Raw genomic sequence first — 20363 nt, 5'->3', positions numbered from 1 at the left:
ATGGGCGTGCCGCACTGAAGACTTGGAAGTAAACGCCCACGGCTAGGATTGGATAAGCTTTGCATATTTAATGAGCTTCAGCTCCTTGGTGGGGAAACGGCATCCGGAATGAATCGCCCACAGGGCTCGCAAAATGTCTTCAAAATCAAACAAACACGATTCATCTCTCATCCATTCGCGATTGATTGGAATGTTTTTTTTTATTAACGTTACTTTGCCCGTCCGATAGGTGAATATAACTGCGAACCGTACACACACACACACACACGCGCGTGCCCTTCAAATATCAAGTCAAGAGAGTGAACAACGCACATCAACAAAGGAATGTTATTTCACTATTTAAGGCTTACATTTTGGTAGCCCGTCTGAAAAACACATACCCCCGGGACGTTGGGCTTTGTGAGCACTGGCCTATACATGTCCGAGTCTGATCCTGAATCGCAATGAACCAACAACACCTCACATAAAGGATTCTCCAGCCTTTGACAGCGTGCTAAGGTATGTTCAGTTAGACACGTACACATAATCAATATGATCTGTAACAATGCAATACTATCACATATAAAAACATTTTTTTTACTCAGAATAGTGTGTTACTCCATTCATTCATGTAATTTCATCCTGTCTGCAAATCCAGTCTCTTGTTTACAAACGAATCCGTGGTTAAATGAAGGAATAGACGCGCAATGTCTTCCCCACGTGAGCTGGATATTCATTAAAAATAAAGTTCATCCATGCATTCATAATATTGGAATGCAAATGAAGCTTATGTGGTATGTTTAGAAATTCTATCCGGTTTAGCTCGATGTAGGCCTGTGTTATGTTAGTGGCAGGAGTCGGTGGGCGTGGCTACAGAACCAGGCGATGTTCTTCTTCTGTTGAGGCGGTGTTTAACCACACGATGACATCAAGGTGTGGCATATTCTGAGATTGATCGTTTGCTGGGCCTGGTGCCTATAGAAGCTTTTCTTTGACTAACAAGGAAGTTTTCAGCTCTGAAACTTACAGGGTATTCTTATATTACCATGACCTTTTATCTAAGGCGAAAGGGGAAGTTGATTTCGCAATTCATGACCCCTTTAAAGCAAAATGCATTTTTGTTAAAACACATAAATTCTACTGATGCACTGAAATTCATTCATTTCATCCAAAAATGCTGAAGTAATGCTTTCTGTTTAGATTGCATTTTCTTTCTCTTCTGAAAAACAAAAATAGCGTTTTAAGCTGAATATTTTGGTTGGCCTAAATGTAGCTTCATCCCTAATGAATTCTTCAGTAAATGTGTGTTGTTTGAGTTGTGAAGTTGTTTAATAGGTTTATTTGAGGTGGGGCTGCTGCTGTTCTAGGTGGAGGAACTTGCTAGGGGAAAGTGCTTTGTGGATAGTTTTTATTTTCTTCTGGTGTTCATTTGTATTTAAGTCAGTCAAGTCAGATTTAATTGGAAAATAAAAAATCAGGCATGTCATGATTAAAAGATTTTTGTTTAGTTAGTTATTGCTGTGGTGATTGACCGCGAGTCATGGACATTAAAGGGATAGTACATCAAAAAATGAAAATTCTGTCATTAATTACTCACCCTCATGTCGTTCCAAACCCGTAAGACTTTTTCATCATTTCATTCGTCTTACGGGTTTGGAACAACATGAAAGTGAGTAAATGATGACAGAATTTTCATTTTCAACATAAACTTAACTTAAACTAACCCTTTAAAGGTGCAGTGTGTAATATTTATGAGGATCTATTGACAGAAATGCAATATAATATACATAACTATGTTTTCAGTGGTGTATAAAGACCTTACATAATGCACCGTTATGTTTTTATTACCTTAGAATGAGCCATTTCTATCTACATACACCGCAGGTCCTCTTACAGGGAAGTCACCATTTTGCGCCATTATGTTTTTTACAGTAGCCCTAAACGGACAAGCTTCTCTAGAAAGCGCTAGCTAAATTCAGCTGTCTCAGGTCACATTCACACGAAGCCAGTTTCCCTCGTCTCTAGAAATATCTGCATACACACAAAACCACTGAAACCGACTCAAAACTGTATACTAGTATACATGGCGCTGTAATTCTGCCACAGAAATATACTAAAAACGAAGAAGAGTTGTGGCTAGAAGGGGTACAGCAACGGTCGGAAGTGAGGCAAAATCTCATCATAAAATAACAATAAAAAAATTTGCTACTTACCAGATTGTGTTTTATTAACGCCTACACCTACCCCAACCCTAAACAATATTGCAAATACAGTAACTAAATTGTAATTAAATATTGATATGCGCATGCCCAGTGGCTAGGGTTGCCAACTTCTGGAAAAGAAAATAAGAGACAATCGTGGTTCTTGATAGGAAAATAAAGGACAGAATAAGGGACACTCAAAATATTTGTACTGTACACACAGTGGTTCAGTATCTGCAGTTAAGTGTGTGTATAAAAGGTTCTCAGACAAAAACATTTAGGTCATTCTGTGTCAAAATCAACCAAATTTCAGAAACTTTCCCAGCTCAAATTTTTTATTTTGTTAATTTTGTTACTGAAGAAAGACAAACATAAAAATTTTTTTGTGAAATTTAAAGGGTTAGTTCACCCAAAAATGAAAATTCTGTCATTAATTACTTACCCTCATGTCGTTCGACACCCGTCAGACCTTCGAAGCGTTATGAATCACTGAGTCGATTCAGCGGTTTGAATCGCCAAATTTCAGCAGTTTGGCGGTTTGACACGCGATCCGAATCATCATTCGGCTCAGTTATTTATAACGCTTCGAAGCTTCATGATGCTTTGTTTTGAAATCGTCATCACTATGTAAGTCATTATTTAGGGTTTTTTTGCGCACAAAAACTATTGTCGCCGATTCATAAAGTTATTGTAGAACCACTGTAGTGAGATGGACTTTGTAACGACGTCTTTAGTACCTTTTAAGGGTCTTGAGAGTGAACTGTGCCATTGTGCCAATGGAGGCCTTTCAGAGCCATCAGATTTACACTAAAATATCTTCATTTGTGTCTGAAGATGAACGGAGGTCTGACGGGTGTCCAACGACATGAGGGTAAGTAATTAATGACAGAATTTTCATTTTTGGGTGAACTAACCCTTTAAGGTTATCTGATGCAAATGCGTATTCATCAGTGAGACAAGCTTTTGTCATCAGGTGATTGTCGATTTCAAATAGCTAAATTTTGCCAGATCATTTGGCCTCATCCAATTTCATCCAAAAATATCTAGCTTTCACCAGACCGCCTTCCCTATTCAACTTACGAAGAAAGTGTAGCGCCTCTCGCAGTTCAAAATGCTTACACTTCGTCCAACGTCATACTCGCCCAGTTCCATTTTTTTCCGTAAGTTGAATACGGATGGCGGCCCGTCGGTAGCTAGATATTTTACATTATAACATGTTAAATATGGATATTTTTCTTACACAAACGCATCACTTCGCTTCAGAAGGCCTTTATTAACCCCCCAGAGCCGTGTTACTTTTATAATGGATGGATGCACTATATATAACTTTAATGCAACTCAGATTGTATTTGTCTGAAAGAAGAATATTCATATACACTTAGGATGGCTTGAGGGTGAGTAAATCATAGGTAAATCATCATTTTTTGGGTGAACTATCCCTTTAAAAGCACTACTGATTTGAAGATCTGTAACAATGTCTGTTACATGTCATGTAACAAAGTTGTTTTCTGTGATTGGTAGGTTTAGGGGATAGAGTTTGTACAGTAAAAAAATCATTGTCTATGGAAAGTCCTCATTAAACATGGAAACCCAACGTATGAGTGTGTGTTTGTCACATGTGTCCTGACAGCTGCTTAATGATTTATGGGGTGGTCTGTGCTTGATGTCCGTCTGCTGTGGGATCAAACTCCAAACGTACAGTCTGTGGTCTCGGCTCCTAGACTCATTAGTATATTTCCTTTCGCTAATCAATGAATCATAACTGTCGTTCATGACGGAGCAGGTCACATATAATCACTACAGTCCGTGGAAAAACTGACCCGCATGACACGACCACGCTTGCTCCTGAGATCCAAATCTCTATAGCATGTTTCATGAGAATTTATCTTTCTGTGCATGTTTGATTTTCTTCCAGTTTTTAGATGCATTAACCAGGAAAACAGTTGTCTGATGAACGTACGGCATCAATCAACAGATCGCTGGATCAAAACAGCTCCAATGCTTTACTGCACTGCTGTAAAACTCAAGTTGAGTTGCTTGATATATTTTAAATATAAAACATATAGATTCAAAATGTAGATTTTACATTAGATTTAAAAGTGGCATTTTCTGAGGCACGTGTGGTGTTTGCCAGCGCAGGACTCACTGAGATGCGGATCATTACCATCGAGATGCTTCAAAGTTCTTGCTAGTGTAATTTCACTGTATGTGGTTACTAGGGCATTGACAGGTGGTTGCTAGGGAGGCCTGAATTAAATTCTATGTTTTAAGCAGAGTGGTGCAGGGGTGATGTCAAAATCCGGAAGACTAATTTGCCCCTGGTTCCCTTGAGATTTTCCTAGGTTTTATAATGAGGGGTTATTCATTTGTAAAATAAAAAAAATAGCCTCAAAGGTAGGGATGGGCGATATCTTATCGTTTGCGATATACCGGTAAAAATTCTCCCCACGATAAGAATTTGTCTTCCCGCGATAATAACGATAAAGCCTAGTTGATGGCGCGACCCATCCGCACAGTGCCGCCGCTGGCCGTCTCTTGATGCCCTAAGCGTTATTACTTTATGATGGCCGCGGTGGCTGCGTTCATCACTTTGTATAGCTGAACGGGGATTGGAGAGAGAATTTTCTTGTGGTGCCCCCCGCAGCACTCTGTGTCCTACGCGCAGCGCGTGATGGGACGGCACTGAATCCGCATCTCACGTGCAGACCGAAAACAACTATGGTGGAAGCTGCGGAAGAGTTAATAGCTAAACGAGGGACTACCTGAGGGCAATCTGAACCATACAGATGGACTGAGCGCTTAAGAGATTCGCGCTGTCTCAATCGATCGGTAAAGCATACTATTTCAGTTCAACTCAATGAATACGCAGTGTATTTGACGCACAGTAAACACTAGTGTGAGGCGCGCGACTGAGAGTGCTCAGTGTTTCACACACACTCAAAGAGAGAGCGAGAGAGTCTTATACCACACAGAATTGATGTGCTACATGTAAACAATATCCTTTGTTGTATTTTCCTGTAAAATAATGGCGTTTATTTGGAATTATTCAGCCTTTCATGAACAGGAAGAAACGAATGCACAAACGGGAATCTCATTGGCTGGCGTGCACCTATTACTGTGTTTTGATTTCAGCAAATCAATTTGAATGAGCGCTGACAACATGATTAATATTCATGAACCCAGAAGCTCATTATTCCTTAGTCCAGTTTATTTTTATTAGTAGAAGAATTTGTGGTATTATTAACTCAAATTACTGAAGTTCTATCATTAAATCATTATTTTCAACTTTTTTGTAATCTGAATACATTTTTGGGATAATTACTTTAGCTGTTTCTGCTATTTTTACCACTGTTTGCACCATGAGTGTATACAGAATCGGTTTACATTTAAAACTTGTCATTGATTTTTAATTATTATTGTTTGTATTGTGATGTTTTTCAGCACAGTTGCACTATTTAAACATTACCTGCACTTTTACAGAAGACAATTATATCTGCAACTTTTCCATTTCTGAAAAGGCTGGTGTGGAATTTTACATTTAAAAAATATATATATATATATTATGTATTATAGGAGCCTATTTGATGACAGGTACGTTTTACTAGATCATTGTTTGTTTTTCTGAGTCTCTCAAGAATGCATGCAGCTCTCACTTGTATCCAAAAACATGGGGAATGATACTACATTTATCGTCATTGATATCGTTATCGCAATAAATACTAGAAAATATCGGGATAATTTTTTTAGTCCATATCGCCCATCCCTACTAAAAGGGTACATAACATACACAGTTTCTGCCAATCTCATGTTAATCTTGAGGACCTTTAGAGTAGTATTGCATCCTTTATCTCTGAAGAGTCTTTAGTTTTATCATATTTATAAAAGACAGATACGCTGTACCAATTATTTCCGAAAACAGCTGAACTCGTGAAGGCGTGCAGTGGGCGGAGCTGAAGAGTCACGAGCACACACACACTCCCTGGATAACTTTCGATTCACTATACGTTCGTGTTGTTGACATTATATGCACTTACGCGCCGATTGCCAACAAAACACAGACATTTGATGCAGTTTCACTCACCGTCTGCGGTTTCGACTCATGACCGGGAACAAACAAGCACATTTGCAGAACTCTGTTGCTGCTCCGGAAAAAAAAAACTGCATCCACTGTTTCCTTAACGCTGGGTTCTTTGGGAAGCTGAACAAGGTTATCTTTCCCTCACAACAGAAACACACTTCTTTAGTGATATTGTCGTGGTCTAAAACAAAATAACAGCTTAACCCGAACAAAGCTCGTTGTTGACACTCTTGCTCTGGTTGATATGCGCATATCCGAGAGAAATGCCCATACAAGCAATTCCGCCCCTTTATGACTTTAAAGGGACATACTCTAAAAAAAACTTTCCGAAACTTAAAATTAAATTCCTAAAGGAGTGTATTTGGCATAGAAATACAGATTTTTTTTTTTTCTTTCATTTTGGCCATGTTTAGCATGAGAATCCTGTAAATAAGTCAGAATGCATGTAATAGTATTAGAAATTCCCTTTAAGTAAAGTAAAATAAGGTCTGGGGTAAACAACTTGACCTGATACTTGAGCATTTTGCTCTACGACATAAACTGTAGGGCTGTGAATCGTTACTGTCTCATGATTCAATTCGATTACCATTATCATGTCAGCGTTTCGATTCGATATCACGATGCATTATTATGCAATCCTCAATTTTCAATGATACTGCACATGACAACATTTTTTGTCAATGAATACAAGCAGTCAGAAACAGTCTTGCTCAAAAGTTTACACACCTTGCAGATTATTTGCAAGAAATATGTTTACATATAGTCTACAAGACAAAAAATAGCTGAATTTATTGAAATGACCCTGTTCAAAAGTTTATGAACCATTGATTATTAATACTGCGTGTCGTTCCCTGGATGATTGTTTTGTGATGGTTATTCAAGAGTCCCTTGTTTGTCCTGAACAGTTAAACTTCCCAATGTTCTTCAGAAAAATCCTCCAGGTCCTGCCAATTCTTCAGTTTTCCAGCATCTTTTGCATATGTGAACCCTTTCCAGCAGTGACTGTATGATTTTGAGATCCATTTTTTCACACTGAGGACAATTTAGGGACTATTAAAAAGGTTCAAACATTCACTGACGCTCCAGAAGGAAATGCAATGCATTAAGAGCCGGGAGTTGAAAACTTTTGAACAGGATGAAGAGGTCAAATTTTTTTCTCATTTTGTTTAAAAATAAATTTTTTTTAAATGTATTACTACCCTTCCGAAGTAACAGAAGATACTTGCATGTTTCCCGGAAGACAAATTAAGTACAATTTACCTTGATCTTCAAATTCAAAAAGTTTTTACATCGTGTGAAATGCATCGTGTTTCCTTCTGGAGCAGGACTGAATATGAACTCCCTTTTTATTTTATCTGCTTTAAGAAAGTACACTTCCTGAATGTAGCAAACATCAAACACAACTTAAGTCTGAACACAGCAGATGACAGGACCATTTAAACTAACAAACAATAGTAAATAATAAAAAAAGGCATGAAACGGTCAAGTATTATACTTAAGTTACAATATCACACACTTGCACGCACATGCATGCAGCCTCGCACACACACGCTCACACACTGTAAATGTTAAAATAGTGTGTGCATTTTTTTTATTACTCGCTTTTGTGTTTAGCCTCCCTCTGCCATTTTACGCTAGCTCGAGTAGCACGCGCATATGTGATGAATGATGTCAGAGAAACGTCAGTAGGCTAAAATTGATTATGGTCTATCACTGCATCGATGCATAATCGTCCACGACCGCATTGTGATGCAACAATTAATTTCAACAGCCCTAATAAACTACGCACACTCACACCCATAAACTGCCTTATCTAGTTACTGATTAGAACCAACATATGTTTTCAATAATAAACATAACTGCTTCAAAATTAGCATTTTCAGAATGGGTGTCTGTAATTTACGTTGTAGAACAAAGTTCTGTATCTTGACATTAGTGTCAATACCCAGCCCTAATACGTATTATGAAGACATTTTGGTAATTTCAATTGTTCCAAATCAGGTTCACATTGTCGATACACAATAAAAGAACTCTTGATCTGGTAAACTACATGTAGTGAGAACTGAATATATGGGTAAGAATCAAACTCTAGCATCATGGCCATCGCCGTCACACCTTCTCAAGGCAACTGAAGTGATTATTGACTTTTTCTCAGTTTTGATTGCAGTGTCTGCTCTCTAACTGAACTAAATTACTTTATTACTATAAAAATGAAATCATTTCACATTTCTTGATTGCGATTGCTGCTAAATGCAGGGCTGAATGAACCGGCTCGCTCCCGTATGTCATTGTGTTCAGACCAAACCCACAAACCCCTGAGCTGCCAAACGTGATAAATGAGCAGCCGCTCTGCCCTTCAGATCTCTCATTGGCTATCTCGAGGGGAATCTGAGCTGTTTGTTCCTGTAGCATATCCAATAAAATAAACGTGTGTATGTGTTGGCAAAATAGGGGGTTTCATGTGGGTCGACGGGGTTGAATTAAGCGTGTTGTGTTCGTGTGAGGTGTGTCGTACATGGCCTGAGGTGTTACTGTTAATTTTCTCATCATGGATCTGTCACTCATGATTGGGTTCCCACTGATGTCTGATGACCTCGTCCTCTCGAGCTGCTCTCTGGGGCTCTGCTTCAATCATTTACCCACTTCTGACTTCATAATAAAAGTCTTGTATGTCAGGAATCCGTCACAATCAGAATGTTGTTCCCAGAATGGGGTCATGAGGCAGAATATGGGTTAGATAGTCATGTTCAGAAGAACAGGTTTATTCCATTTCATTTGTAATGGGAAGAGAGAGAAGAATTGAGATGTTGCAGGGTAACAGGTATTGAAATAATAATAATAAAAAAACATTAATGACATGTCATGAACACAATGTGTGGAGCTGTGGGCAGATGTCCAGGATCCAGTCTTGGAATCTGTTGAGCGAATTCTAGAATTCTGAAGAGATCTACAATTTAGAGTTTGAGTTCTCTTTTGCTGTGTTGTTTTTAACATGAGTGAAGTCAGAGTTGACTTGGGCACCTAAGGCTCATCGATGCACGAGGGCATGAAGGCTATCCGTCATGTCCGAGCCAACAGAAGGTCTACTGAGGCAATTCAAATTTTAACGATGGTTATTGGAGGAATGTGTCAACAGTGTGCATAATCAGAGTGCCTATGATGACCCCTTTTTACCGTCAAAAGCACCTACAATGTGCACATGAACATCAGAACTGAACCTATGGAGCAGTGGAAGAAGGTGGCCTGGTATGAGTCCTGTTTTTATTTATATCACCTGGATGGCCATGCCATTTACCTGGGAAAGTGACGGCACCAGGTTGCACTATGGGAAGATGACAAGCTGGTGGAGGGAGTGTCGCGCTCTTGGGAATGTTCTGCTGGGAAACCCTGAGTCCGACCATTCATGTGGATGTTACTTAGACATGTACCTAAACATTGTTGCAGACCAGGTCCACCCCTTGGTGTTCCCTGGTGGAAGTGGCCTCTTCGAGCAGGATAATGCACCGTCACATTGCACACATTGTTCAGGAATGGTTTGAGGAACATGATTAAGAGTTCAAGGTGTTGCCCTGGCCTCCAAATTCCCCAGATCTCAGTCCATTTGAGCATCTGTGGAATGTGCTTGACGAGATCCCCAATAAAATCCCATTAGTTAAAGGGGTACTTCACCGCTGGAAAGATGAATGTGTATTTAAATTGGGTCATTTATGTAGTAGAAATGTGAAATGATTTCATTTTTATAGTAATAAAGTAATTTAGTTCAGTTAGAGAGCAGACACTGCAATTAAAAACTGAATGTGTCTGCTCAATACAGCACGAGCCGAATGAGTGTCGCAGCACAAACGCAAGAGGAGTCATATTTCATTCATCTGAGAGTGAGGAGCCGACAGACCAGATGATCGCGGAAGATTTGTTTTCAAAGCGAAATGCGCCTATTTAAGTGAGTTTGTCGTTGTACCGTTTTGTTGTGTTTTCATTAACCCACAATTCAAGCAACCCGCCCCTGAATTGGCGCTAATTCAAAACCGAAACTAAAAGGAGCACGGACCGGCATTCATTCACGGCTGCATTGTCAGTCATTCACGACGCGTGTCCAGTCTGGTGCGTTTTCAGTTCATGCCTATTAAAAAGCTTAACCTTCATAGGAATTCATTGAAAACACTTGCTTTGACACTTGCTTGCGGGTTGAAAACATGCGGAACTAACTCTTACTACTGGCTGTAGTCTCTAGCCTCCGGCCAAAAAATAATTTTTCCCAGACATAAAATACATAAATCTTTTGTCTCAGGGGGATATGAGGGGGGGAAGCACGATCATTCGAATATACTACCGGGTTTCTACTGATACAAAGCTTAATGCTAAATCGCTGAAATAACCCTTTAATGTTAGTGAATGCAAGAACAACAGGTCTTCCTTGCCATTGACGGAATTTTCCGGCTTTCCGAGTTTTCACTGTTATACGGTAGGTGACGCTATTACACATCTTATGACAGAGTACTGAAACTCCTGACAAAACACATGCGAAGAAGAAGCAGAAACGAGCGATATCACATGTAATCATATGCATATGTAAAATAACGCGATCACCAATATTAAACGGCATATAAATCAAAACTGCCTAATGTTACTGAATGAAATGTCAACCCAGGACGAGCTATAGGACGTGCAAGCTGTGGGGGTGTTGATGGACTCGATCTACTCCATTTGAGTTTTGATCATCATATTGAATGTGATCTGGATCTTCTCAGCTTTTGTTAGAATAAAAACAGGGTTTTTGTTTAAAAGCAAAAAGGTCTGTTCTTTCTTTTGTTATATTGCATGTTCACATATTCATACAACAAAATATTATGAAAGCCATGAAATCTTTGTGAAAATGTGTGTCTTTGTGACTGCTAACGTTTAAAAAAAACACTGGCGAAGGAAATAGTTAACAGCACGTTGAGGGCCAACAGCATATTACTGTGCGTTCACACCGCCGCCGGCGAGAGCGTCAAACTTCGCTCTGGCCGCCCTGCCATGGACGCTGTAGAAAGATTCGTGGACGTGCTGCAGCTCTGACGTAGATCGAATGCTTGGTCTTTTTTAAAACTGCATTTAAAGGGGCTGCAAAGCTAACAATCATGTTGATCGGCGTTTGTGCTGACTGACCACAGGTAGGGTATAACCGTATAATATAACCTCATGAAATCATTTAAATGTGAAAGTTTTAAAAAAGCAGATAGATGGAAATAACTTAACAATTATAGTTACATGTTTGCTAACGAAATAAACCAATTAAAAGTCATTTGTGTGGTGTATAAATAATGTTGCGCGTCTTCTTATCAAACCCGCCGCACCAGCAATGATCAACCTCTCCTCTATTTTGCTTGGGAACTAATGTGGTCGGAACCAAAGTTTACAGCGCTGCGTCATAGCTCATTACCATAAAGTTGACCTGATTTCAACTCTCATCAACGTTTCAAGTTTATATGGAGCTCTCGCCGGAGCTCGCCGCCGGGCTCCCATTGAAAATGAATGACTTCCGGCCACTTTGACGCTCTCGCCGGCGGTGGTGTGAACGCACAGTTAGGCAGGTGTTCATAATGTTTTTAAATATTTATTTAATTTAGTTTACCATGGTAGAAGTCAAAGTTGACAATAACTTAAGCCACTTTTGTGTCTCTAAGGACTGACTAAGTTTTGACTAATCTAAAACAGATTTTTGAACAGCCCATGTAGTTCAAAATTCTTATCATGTATTATAGAATTTCCCTTGTGAGTTCCAGAATTCTGGTCAGGAGTTCTAAAATAGATTTCTCATCTGCAGTTCTAGATTTCTGCTCAGGTTTCATCAGAATCCCGCCGTGAACTCTGGTTGAATCCAGGTCGATTGAGTCCGGCAGTCCCAGCAAGGGTCTCCATTCTGTCACACCGTTTCCACGGCCTTCATGCAGCATTTCCATGGAGAGCTATCGGTTGCTACGGAGCGTCGTTTGTTAGTGTCAGTGTGAGGCTGCGTGAGGATTCCTGGTGACCCGAGGGTTCGGCTGGCCCCTCTCACAATGGGCCGACCCGTTCCAGAGTCCTAGCGCTGCTTTTGTTGCTACACTCATATATCAAATGCATTCTCCTGCCAGCGGCTCCAACAACGCTTCTCAAACTCACACACTCACATCAAAGGCCCAGTGGGGACGTTCTGTGAGTTCGACCCATGCAAGTGCTGCAAAATGAGAACAAACCCCAAACAACTTCTGCTCAGATCTGCTCTGTGTGTGTGTGCGCTTGTATCTTTCCCCTTCTATCAGTCAGAATGAGAAAAATCATAATTTATCTATGTAATTTACATTAAAATACTTTTTAAGTAAACATGTCAGTGATTGGTTTCACCTAACTGAAGTATTAATTTAATTGTGAAGCCCAAATTTTTTTTTTTTATGCGTGTTCACACAATTTATTTGGTAACACTTTAGAAATAAGGTCCCATTAGTTAATGTTAGTGAATGCATTAACTAATAATAACTAACTGTGAACAACTGTCAGCTCGGGGACATTAAATAATATTAACAGACACAACTTTTGATTTTGATAAAGCGTTATTAAAGGATTAGTTGTGAAAATGAAAATTTCCTGATATTTTACTCACCCCCATCTCATCCAAGGTGTTCATGTCTTTCTTTCTTCAGTGTAAAAGAAATTACGTTTTTTGAGGCAAACATTCAATAATTTTTCTCCATATAATGGACTTCAATGGCCACGTTTACATGCACACTTTTTTGTCATTCCGATTGAAAGATTCGGTGGACCGTTTACATGAGACTTTATCTAAACCGATTTGGTGTTTACATGTGCTGACTTTCAATCACTTTCAGACACTGTTTGTCTGCCGCATCAGATTCGTAACGTTGCCAGTTATAGTAACTGCAACGTTCGTGGATCAATAGTTCTGTGTTGGTATTTTTTATATTTATTTATTTTTCTGAGGGCGGACATGCAGTAAGTTACTTTTTTTATATAACTTACGAGAAACAGAGAGAAATGTCTCCAGCAGCTTGAATGTTCCCCTTTGCCATGGCAACTCTCAACGGCCACCAGGACTTATACAGTTTTATAAAAGCTATTTATTATTCGTTGTAAAGTGTAAGAATCACCTCAGAAAAATGAATTCTTCTGTCAGGTGCAGTGAAGCCTAGGGCAAACACTGTCAAGATGAGATGGTGTAGCCAGGCTATGTTTGTGTCATTATTCCGACATTATGTTCATAACTTGTTACGAAATAAAAAGTTTAATACCTCAGAAAAATGTGCATTCCTCTCTTGTCCCTGGTGTGAGCGTGGCGCACGCTCTTCAGTTGTGGAGGCGCGCTGTATATCACGTCACAGAAAGATGTACACTCAAAGAAATCGGATCAGGTCGTTTACATGGTGTAATTTTTCGTTTGAACGGTTCATGAAAAGGTTTATCCCACCCCTCTTAAACCGATTACAATTTCATGTAGTTTGTGCATTTCTATTCCAATTTAGGTGTTTATATGGAGCATTTTCATTCGGATTGGACTTTTAAACCAATTACAGTGCTCCATGTAAACGCAAGCAAAATGTTGAGGGTCCAAATCAATGCAGTTTCAAAGTAAGGGGTTCAGAGGCTCTGCGTGATCCCAGACTAGGAATAGGGTTTCGCTTATCTAGCGAAACCATCAGTCATTTTCCAAAAAAATAAAATAAAAAGTGTATATACTTTTTAACCTAAATTGCTCTTCTTGCGCTGCTCTGCGTTGTGCCACGGATTGCGTAATCACGTCGGAAAGGTCACGCTACACGAAGGTGGAAGTACTGTCCCAAGCGAACGTGTGAGGACTAATATAAATGCCCTTTACAACAAAAATAACCTCTCCATCTTCAACTTCAAAATCGTCCGACATCGTTGTTATAACTTTTTAAGCTAAAGGATGTTTGTATTAGTCTTCGCACGAGCGCTTCGTAAACACGGGGGCAGTACTTCTGCCTACGTCTAGCGTGACCTTTCCAACGTGATTATGTAATCACTGGTGCGCCGCAGAGCAGCGCAAGATGAGCAATTTAGGTGAAAAAGTATAGACTTTTTAAATTTTTCGCTAGATAAGACCCTATTCCTCGCCTGGGATCGCGCAGAGCCTCTGAAGCCCTTCGAAGCCCTTTGAAACTGCATTGATTTGGACCTTCAACATTTTGGTTGCCATGGAAGTCTATGATGTGGAGAAAAATCCTGGAATGTTTTCCTCAAAAACATACTTTTTTTTCGACTGAAGAAAGAAAGACATGAACATCTTGGATTTGACATGAACATCTTGCTTTCATTTTGAAGTGAACTAATCCTTTAAATTATGAAATTGCCATTAATTAAGATGAATAAATGCTTTAGATGTATTTTGTTCATTGTTAGTACATGTTTACTAATATAGTTAACGTATGTGATTGTGAAATGTTCGGGTTTTTTTCGGTTGGATTTTGCTGGTAATTTTTTATTGATTAAATTCAACTACAAACTAAAATCTTCAGAGTTGCTCTTTCTTTAGTAACTCTAAGCACACTTACTCGGGTGCAGTTTTTATCAAACTGAATTATTATAGACTTCTAGTCTACATCAGACATGTGTGGCGAGTTGCAACACATCAAACATTAATTACTCTCTTTATAATCAACATAACTGGATGGGCAGGTTATGTCGAGGTATAATCACCTCGGTTGATGAAACACACAGACTTGTTTTATACACCCAGTCGTTCTTCAATAAAATTATTTACTTAAATATTATATAAATTTATTTATTCCAGTGAGTATTTATTTGTTTTGAGCAGCTTATGGCCAGCTAATTCAAACCACCTTTTGTTTCTTATCATGTTCACCCATTGACGTGCAGCTTTGTTGTGCATCTTGATCATTTGTTTTCATCGACTGACTGCAGCTAAAACTTCTCTCTGAATTTGTGGATGAATCTGATGTGTATTTTTAACCCCGCTGAGAATCAGGACACAGTTTCACAACCCCTGTTGAAGCACGTCCCGTCCAAAGACGGTGTGAAATCTATGCAAATTCAGCCCAAATAGTTTCTGAAACCTGCTGAGAACAAACCCATCAAGCCACAGCAACCCACCGCCGTCCAGAACCGCTTCTCTCCTGCTGCGTGTGTCTGAACTCGCTGTCTCTAATCTGACTTTGATATTCCTCCTCATGCCCTGAGCGCTGTGTCATTGTCACCAGAAGTGTGTGTGTGTGTGTGTGTGTGTGTGTGTGTGTTTGAGGTTAGTATTACTGAGCAGAACACACACACAAACACACACTAGATTTCTCTTCTTCAATTGAATAATCTTCCTCATCTGTGAGGACACACAAAAATCAGTTTTCCCCTTTTATGGCTGTTTTTTGACCAATCACAGTCAAGTATTCCAGATTATGATTCTTTCTTTTTAAACATTTTATCCTGACTAATCATGTTCGTTTCTTTCAGGTGTGCAGGTGTCCACTGGGATACCGTAGCAATGATTATCTGTCAATCACAGCAGAGGCGGACCCCGTCAGCTGCCTGTGACCAATCAAGAGTGTCAGATTGAGCAAGAGGGCGGAGCCGGTCTGATGATGGACAGATGAAACGTCTACTACAGTATAGATCACCGCCCCCTCTATCCACCTCAGCAATGGTCACATAGAAGCAGAGACATTTCTGTGTTCCACTCGTTTTACATCCCCAAAAGAACGTGAACATGTAGATTGAACTTCAGTTTTCCTTCTTTTAGCTGTTCTTTGGTTTATTTGTGTGATGCCAGGCGTGCTCCGCCTGCGCCGTCTCGTTCGCCAGGTGCCGCTACAGACCAGCTTCTTCTTCCTCTTCCTCCTCTGCATTCTCAGCGTCTTCCTCTCTTCCTACTTCCTGTTCGCTGTCAAACGAGAGCTCGAACCGTCAGTCACAGCAGGACATGCAGCTGATGACCTCTACGTGACCTCTTCTAGACCACTCCCCTTCCTTGCTCAAGGCGGGTCGTTGTCGTCCGATGGCTCTCGAACAGATCTGGTTGTGCTGGTGTTCGTGGAGAGTCAGTATTCGCAGCTCGGCCAGGAGATCGTGGCCATCCTGGAGTCTGCCCGATTCCGGTACCGGATGGAAATTTCTCCCGGAAAAGGGGACATGCCCACGTTAACGGACGGACAACGGGGCCGCTTTGTGCTGATTGTGTATGAAAACATCCTGAAGTACGTGAACATGGACGCCTGGAATAGGGAATTACTGGACAGATACTGTATCGAGTTTGGAGTTGGAATTATCGGCTTCTTTAAGGTAAGCGACTCTGTCAGTTTCACACACTCGCTCATCAACGCTTCATCTTCCTGCCTTGAAAAGTGCATTGTCATAACCAGTGAAATTTATAATACATGGAGAAAGGGAATCAATAGTCTCAAAGCCACAGGCGACAGACACGACAAATCTGTGATATATGACGTAGGATATAGGCTACCAAAATTTTCTTCAAAAAATGTTATTCTCAGATTGTACACTTTGAATGTGTTCAGCGTCTATTTTGTGCACATAATGTGAATAAACAGTAAACATGTTAGCTGTGTGGACACCAAGCGGCAACCTCCCGCAGTTTCTCTTGAAGCCAATACGGAAGTGACTTAAACTGTAATCCGTCAACTGGCCGCCTAGGGACAGGCTCCAGAAGGGAGCTCTATGTTAAAATGGCAGAAAAAAAAAAACATGTTTACAGCCTGGTACAAATTGTGGTTTTGGTCTATATGGCTAATTTTGCCCTCCTTGACAACTGTGAGGGGGGTGAATTTTTTTTATAACTCATTCGTTTACATTATATAAAGCTTTAAAGTTCTGCATAATTAAGGGCGTGGCCACTTTGAGTGACAGGTGGATAGCCATTTATCTGCTGTCTGTTAGTCATCGCGTCACCTCAGCTCCGCCCACGTCCCGCCTCTTTGCCCATTTTCTGTTATCCGGGAGTGACGCGCTGCCAAGATGGCAACGGCCAGTTTACGCTTAATAAAAACTGATCTTCAGAATCCTTTGGGTGACATCACGGACACACGCCCATATTTTTTTACAGTCTATGGTGGACACTAGCTCTAGATTGGCAATATTCATTTCTGTTTTTATCCGCAATGATATGGTTTCTTAAAGGGTAACTAAACCCTAAACCAACTTTTTTTAGTTAATGATCTGTAATACCGGGGCTTTATTAATGCTGTTCATTGATTCGAGTAAATGTTTTGACATTTGAGTATAAAGTGTTTTAATTCTATAAAATATGGTGTAAAACCGCCAAAGTGCTGCCCTCTTAAGGTTGAACGGTGGCTACTGCAGTTGAATTTTCCTATTGGACGTTGTGGTACATCGTGACGTAGGATGGTACCTCCAACGGCTCACTATCCGCGCCCCTGGCACGAGCTCACCACGCCCTCAGAAATGTTTCCCCCAATCACATGATGAGAACGGCTTTACTCCAGTATGAACGGTTATATTACATGAAGTGGAAACATTATGAATGAAACTCACTTGACACATGCTTTAACATTGTATTGAAGAAAATACGGTTAAATAATGAAGTTGTCAGTACACGTCAGGCTTTTCTTGCGATTTTATTGCCGCCCGTCATGTGTACAGATAATTTTCATACATGAGACGCGCTTTCAAACCCTGACACACAAGTGGTTGCCGCGGACGCAGATAGATTAGGTCGGTTCTCTTGCGCGGCTGCTTCACTAGCATCGTCGGCATCGGGAGTTAACGCAGTTTGAGCAGCGGCTCGCATTGATAAGGCTCCGGGTTTATGTCTACAGACAATCCACCCTCCTCCACTTCAGGTGAAGGTAGGAGAAATGACCGCTCTGTTGCAAAGCTGGCGTCACTCCAGTCATTCTCCATCTTTGCGACTCGCGAGTCTGACAGCTGTCAATCAACCCGTCCCTGCGGGTCTCAGGTGCACACCCTCCGCTCAGCCCCGCCCTCGGTTCGTCCCCTCTGTGTCCGCCGGGCTCTGCCCACTTTTCCAGCATTTTTTGAAAATTGCCAGTGGGTGGAGTTAAGCTCTGAGCAGGGGTTTAGTTACCCTTTAAAGGGTACCTATTATGCCCCTTTTTTCAAGATGCCAAATAAGTCTCTGATGTCCCCAGAGAGTGCATGTGAAGTTTTAGCTCAAAATATCCCACAGATAATTTTTTTATAGCATGTTAAAATTGCCACTTTTTGGGGTCGGGATAAAAACATGCTTTTTTGTGTGTGTGGGTCCCTTTAAATGCAAATGAGCTGAGCCTGCAACAACAAAACAGGACAATCTCACGCACTAAAAATGTCAGAAACTGTCAGTAGCAGTGTTCAGCCCTATATGTTCAAACCGGAGTCGGACAATGATGCCTTCAGAGCCAGAGAATATCTGCTGCATGGAGACAGAAAAGGTATAGTTTAGTTTAATTATAGTTATAACTTATGTTATTATCATCTTACTTTTATCCACATATTTTAATTCAAGCATATTGTAGAGGACCCCGTCCGAATGATGGCCAAAACTTTACTGATGAGTTTAATTAAGTTTATTGTACATCACACAAAAGAGCTCAAGTTTTTATATATATATATATATATATATACACTAGGAATGCCACAATTATCTATATATTATATTGAACCGTTCGGTACGGCATTCACGGTTCAATACGCGCTTGTGAATTGCGTTTTTTCCGGTTTTGCATTTAATTAATTATTTTTCTATAAATTCTATAATTTGCCTCCATCCCAGTTTACTGAACAACGCGACATACATTCACATCACACGTTAGTGGTACAGACTAGTTATACTCACGGAACACTATAGTTATTCACAATCACGAAAGTTCATTATTTGCATGTGTTTTAAAGCCTTGCCGGTTAAACATTTCATTCGTGTGCTTATGCACGTGCTTTTCCGAGCGCGCGCACTAAAAGCCTGTCAAACGCGTGATTACTGGACTAAGTAGTCGTCTTACTGCGCAAATACTGTCAAATACACACAAGGTTAACATAAACACAGTCGGTTATGTCTAAAGTGAAAGTAAAATCGGCGTCCGTCTGTATATTAGATGCACGCAGGTCTTAAATTGACAGCAGCGCAGCCTATAGTGACAAAGAAAAAATCACTCATTGCTCTTGACTGAAAAACTAATACAGTAGCTTTAATAAGAATCAATGTATATTTTATAGTGAAGTCTATGTAGTGTTTTATTTGTACATTTATTCGTTCAATTTCATACTTAAATGCTGCTGTACAGCTCTGAGCTGCCAGTGTAAATCTTTATATTTATTTTATATTATACAATAGACTAGGAATGTGTACATGGGTTTTTTTTTAAGTAAATTTCTAAGTTTAAGTATTATTATTTAATTGACCTATCGGTAAGCCCCTCCCCTTGAACGCAGATGAGCCAATAGCAGTTGAGTATCAGTTGTGCTGGGACCGGAACTCTGACATCTTTAGGTGTCAGCGCCATAGAGATGCATTGGAAAATCCGAAGCTCTCATCGGTTTGATGGTGTTTATGCTACAAAAATGCTAAAACGTCGTGCCTGAGGTACTGTAACACGGATTCCAGGTATCCTAAGAGGATTTTCTGTTTGTCATACTCTCGTTAAGTTACGATTAAAGTCCCTGCTAACATACAAACCGAAATAACTAACGTAACTGTTCTCACGTCATGTAACACTGTAGATCAAAAACATGAAGGTCTACATTTCAGTGCCTCTCCATATTAAACTGGTTATATGTAAATTAATTTAATTTTAGATATGTTTAAGGTCTACATTATCTGTCCTACTAAGGAGGACTCCTATTTTGATGGGTATTAGTCTAAAAGTCTATGGGTACATTAGTCTATGGGTACACTCTAAAAAAAAAAAAAGGTTCTATATAGCACCTTAGTCGAAGAACCTCTGAAGAACCGCTGAAGAACCTCTGAAGAACCTCTGAAGAACCGCTGAAGAACCACTGAAGCACCAAAATTGGTGCTATATAGCACTAAAAAAGGTTCCCCTATGATTACGAGCCAAGAACCATGTTTGGTGCCATATAGAACCTTTTTTTTTAGAGTAGTGAAAGGAAGAGCTCGCACTCTGCAC

At 40.1% G+C, this 20363-nt stretch overlaps 1 protein-coding gene across 2 annotated transcripts in view; it reads left to right on the top strand.

Moving 5' to 3' along the window:
- Window positions 1–20363, top strand: part of ndst1a (N-deacetylase/N-sulfotransferase (heparan glucosaminyl) 1a) — a 61764-nt gene that overhangs the window by 14907 nt on the left and 26494 nt on the right. For both annotated transcript variants that reach the window (XR_013818157.1, XM_079838727.1), the window contains exon 2: window positions 15721–16545. Coding sequence is in view for 1 of the 2 variants with exons in the window: in XM_079838727.1 (XP_079694853.1) it covers window positions 16030–16545 (516 nt within the window). In the remaining variant the exon portion in view is untranslated. The remainder of the gene's footprint in view (window positions 1–15720; window positions 16546–20363) is intronic.

This window comes from Gobio gobio, assembly GCF_949357685.1.
Source record: "Gobio gobio genome assembly, chromosome: 16".
NCBI classification, from domain to species: Eukaryota; Metazoa; Chordata; class Actinopteri; order Cypriniformes; family Gobionidae; genus Gobio; species Gobio gobio.
Note: the sequence above shows the minus strand (reverse complement) of the source record. Positions and strands in the feature narration are given on the sequence as shown.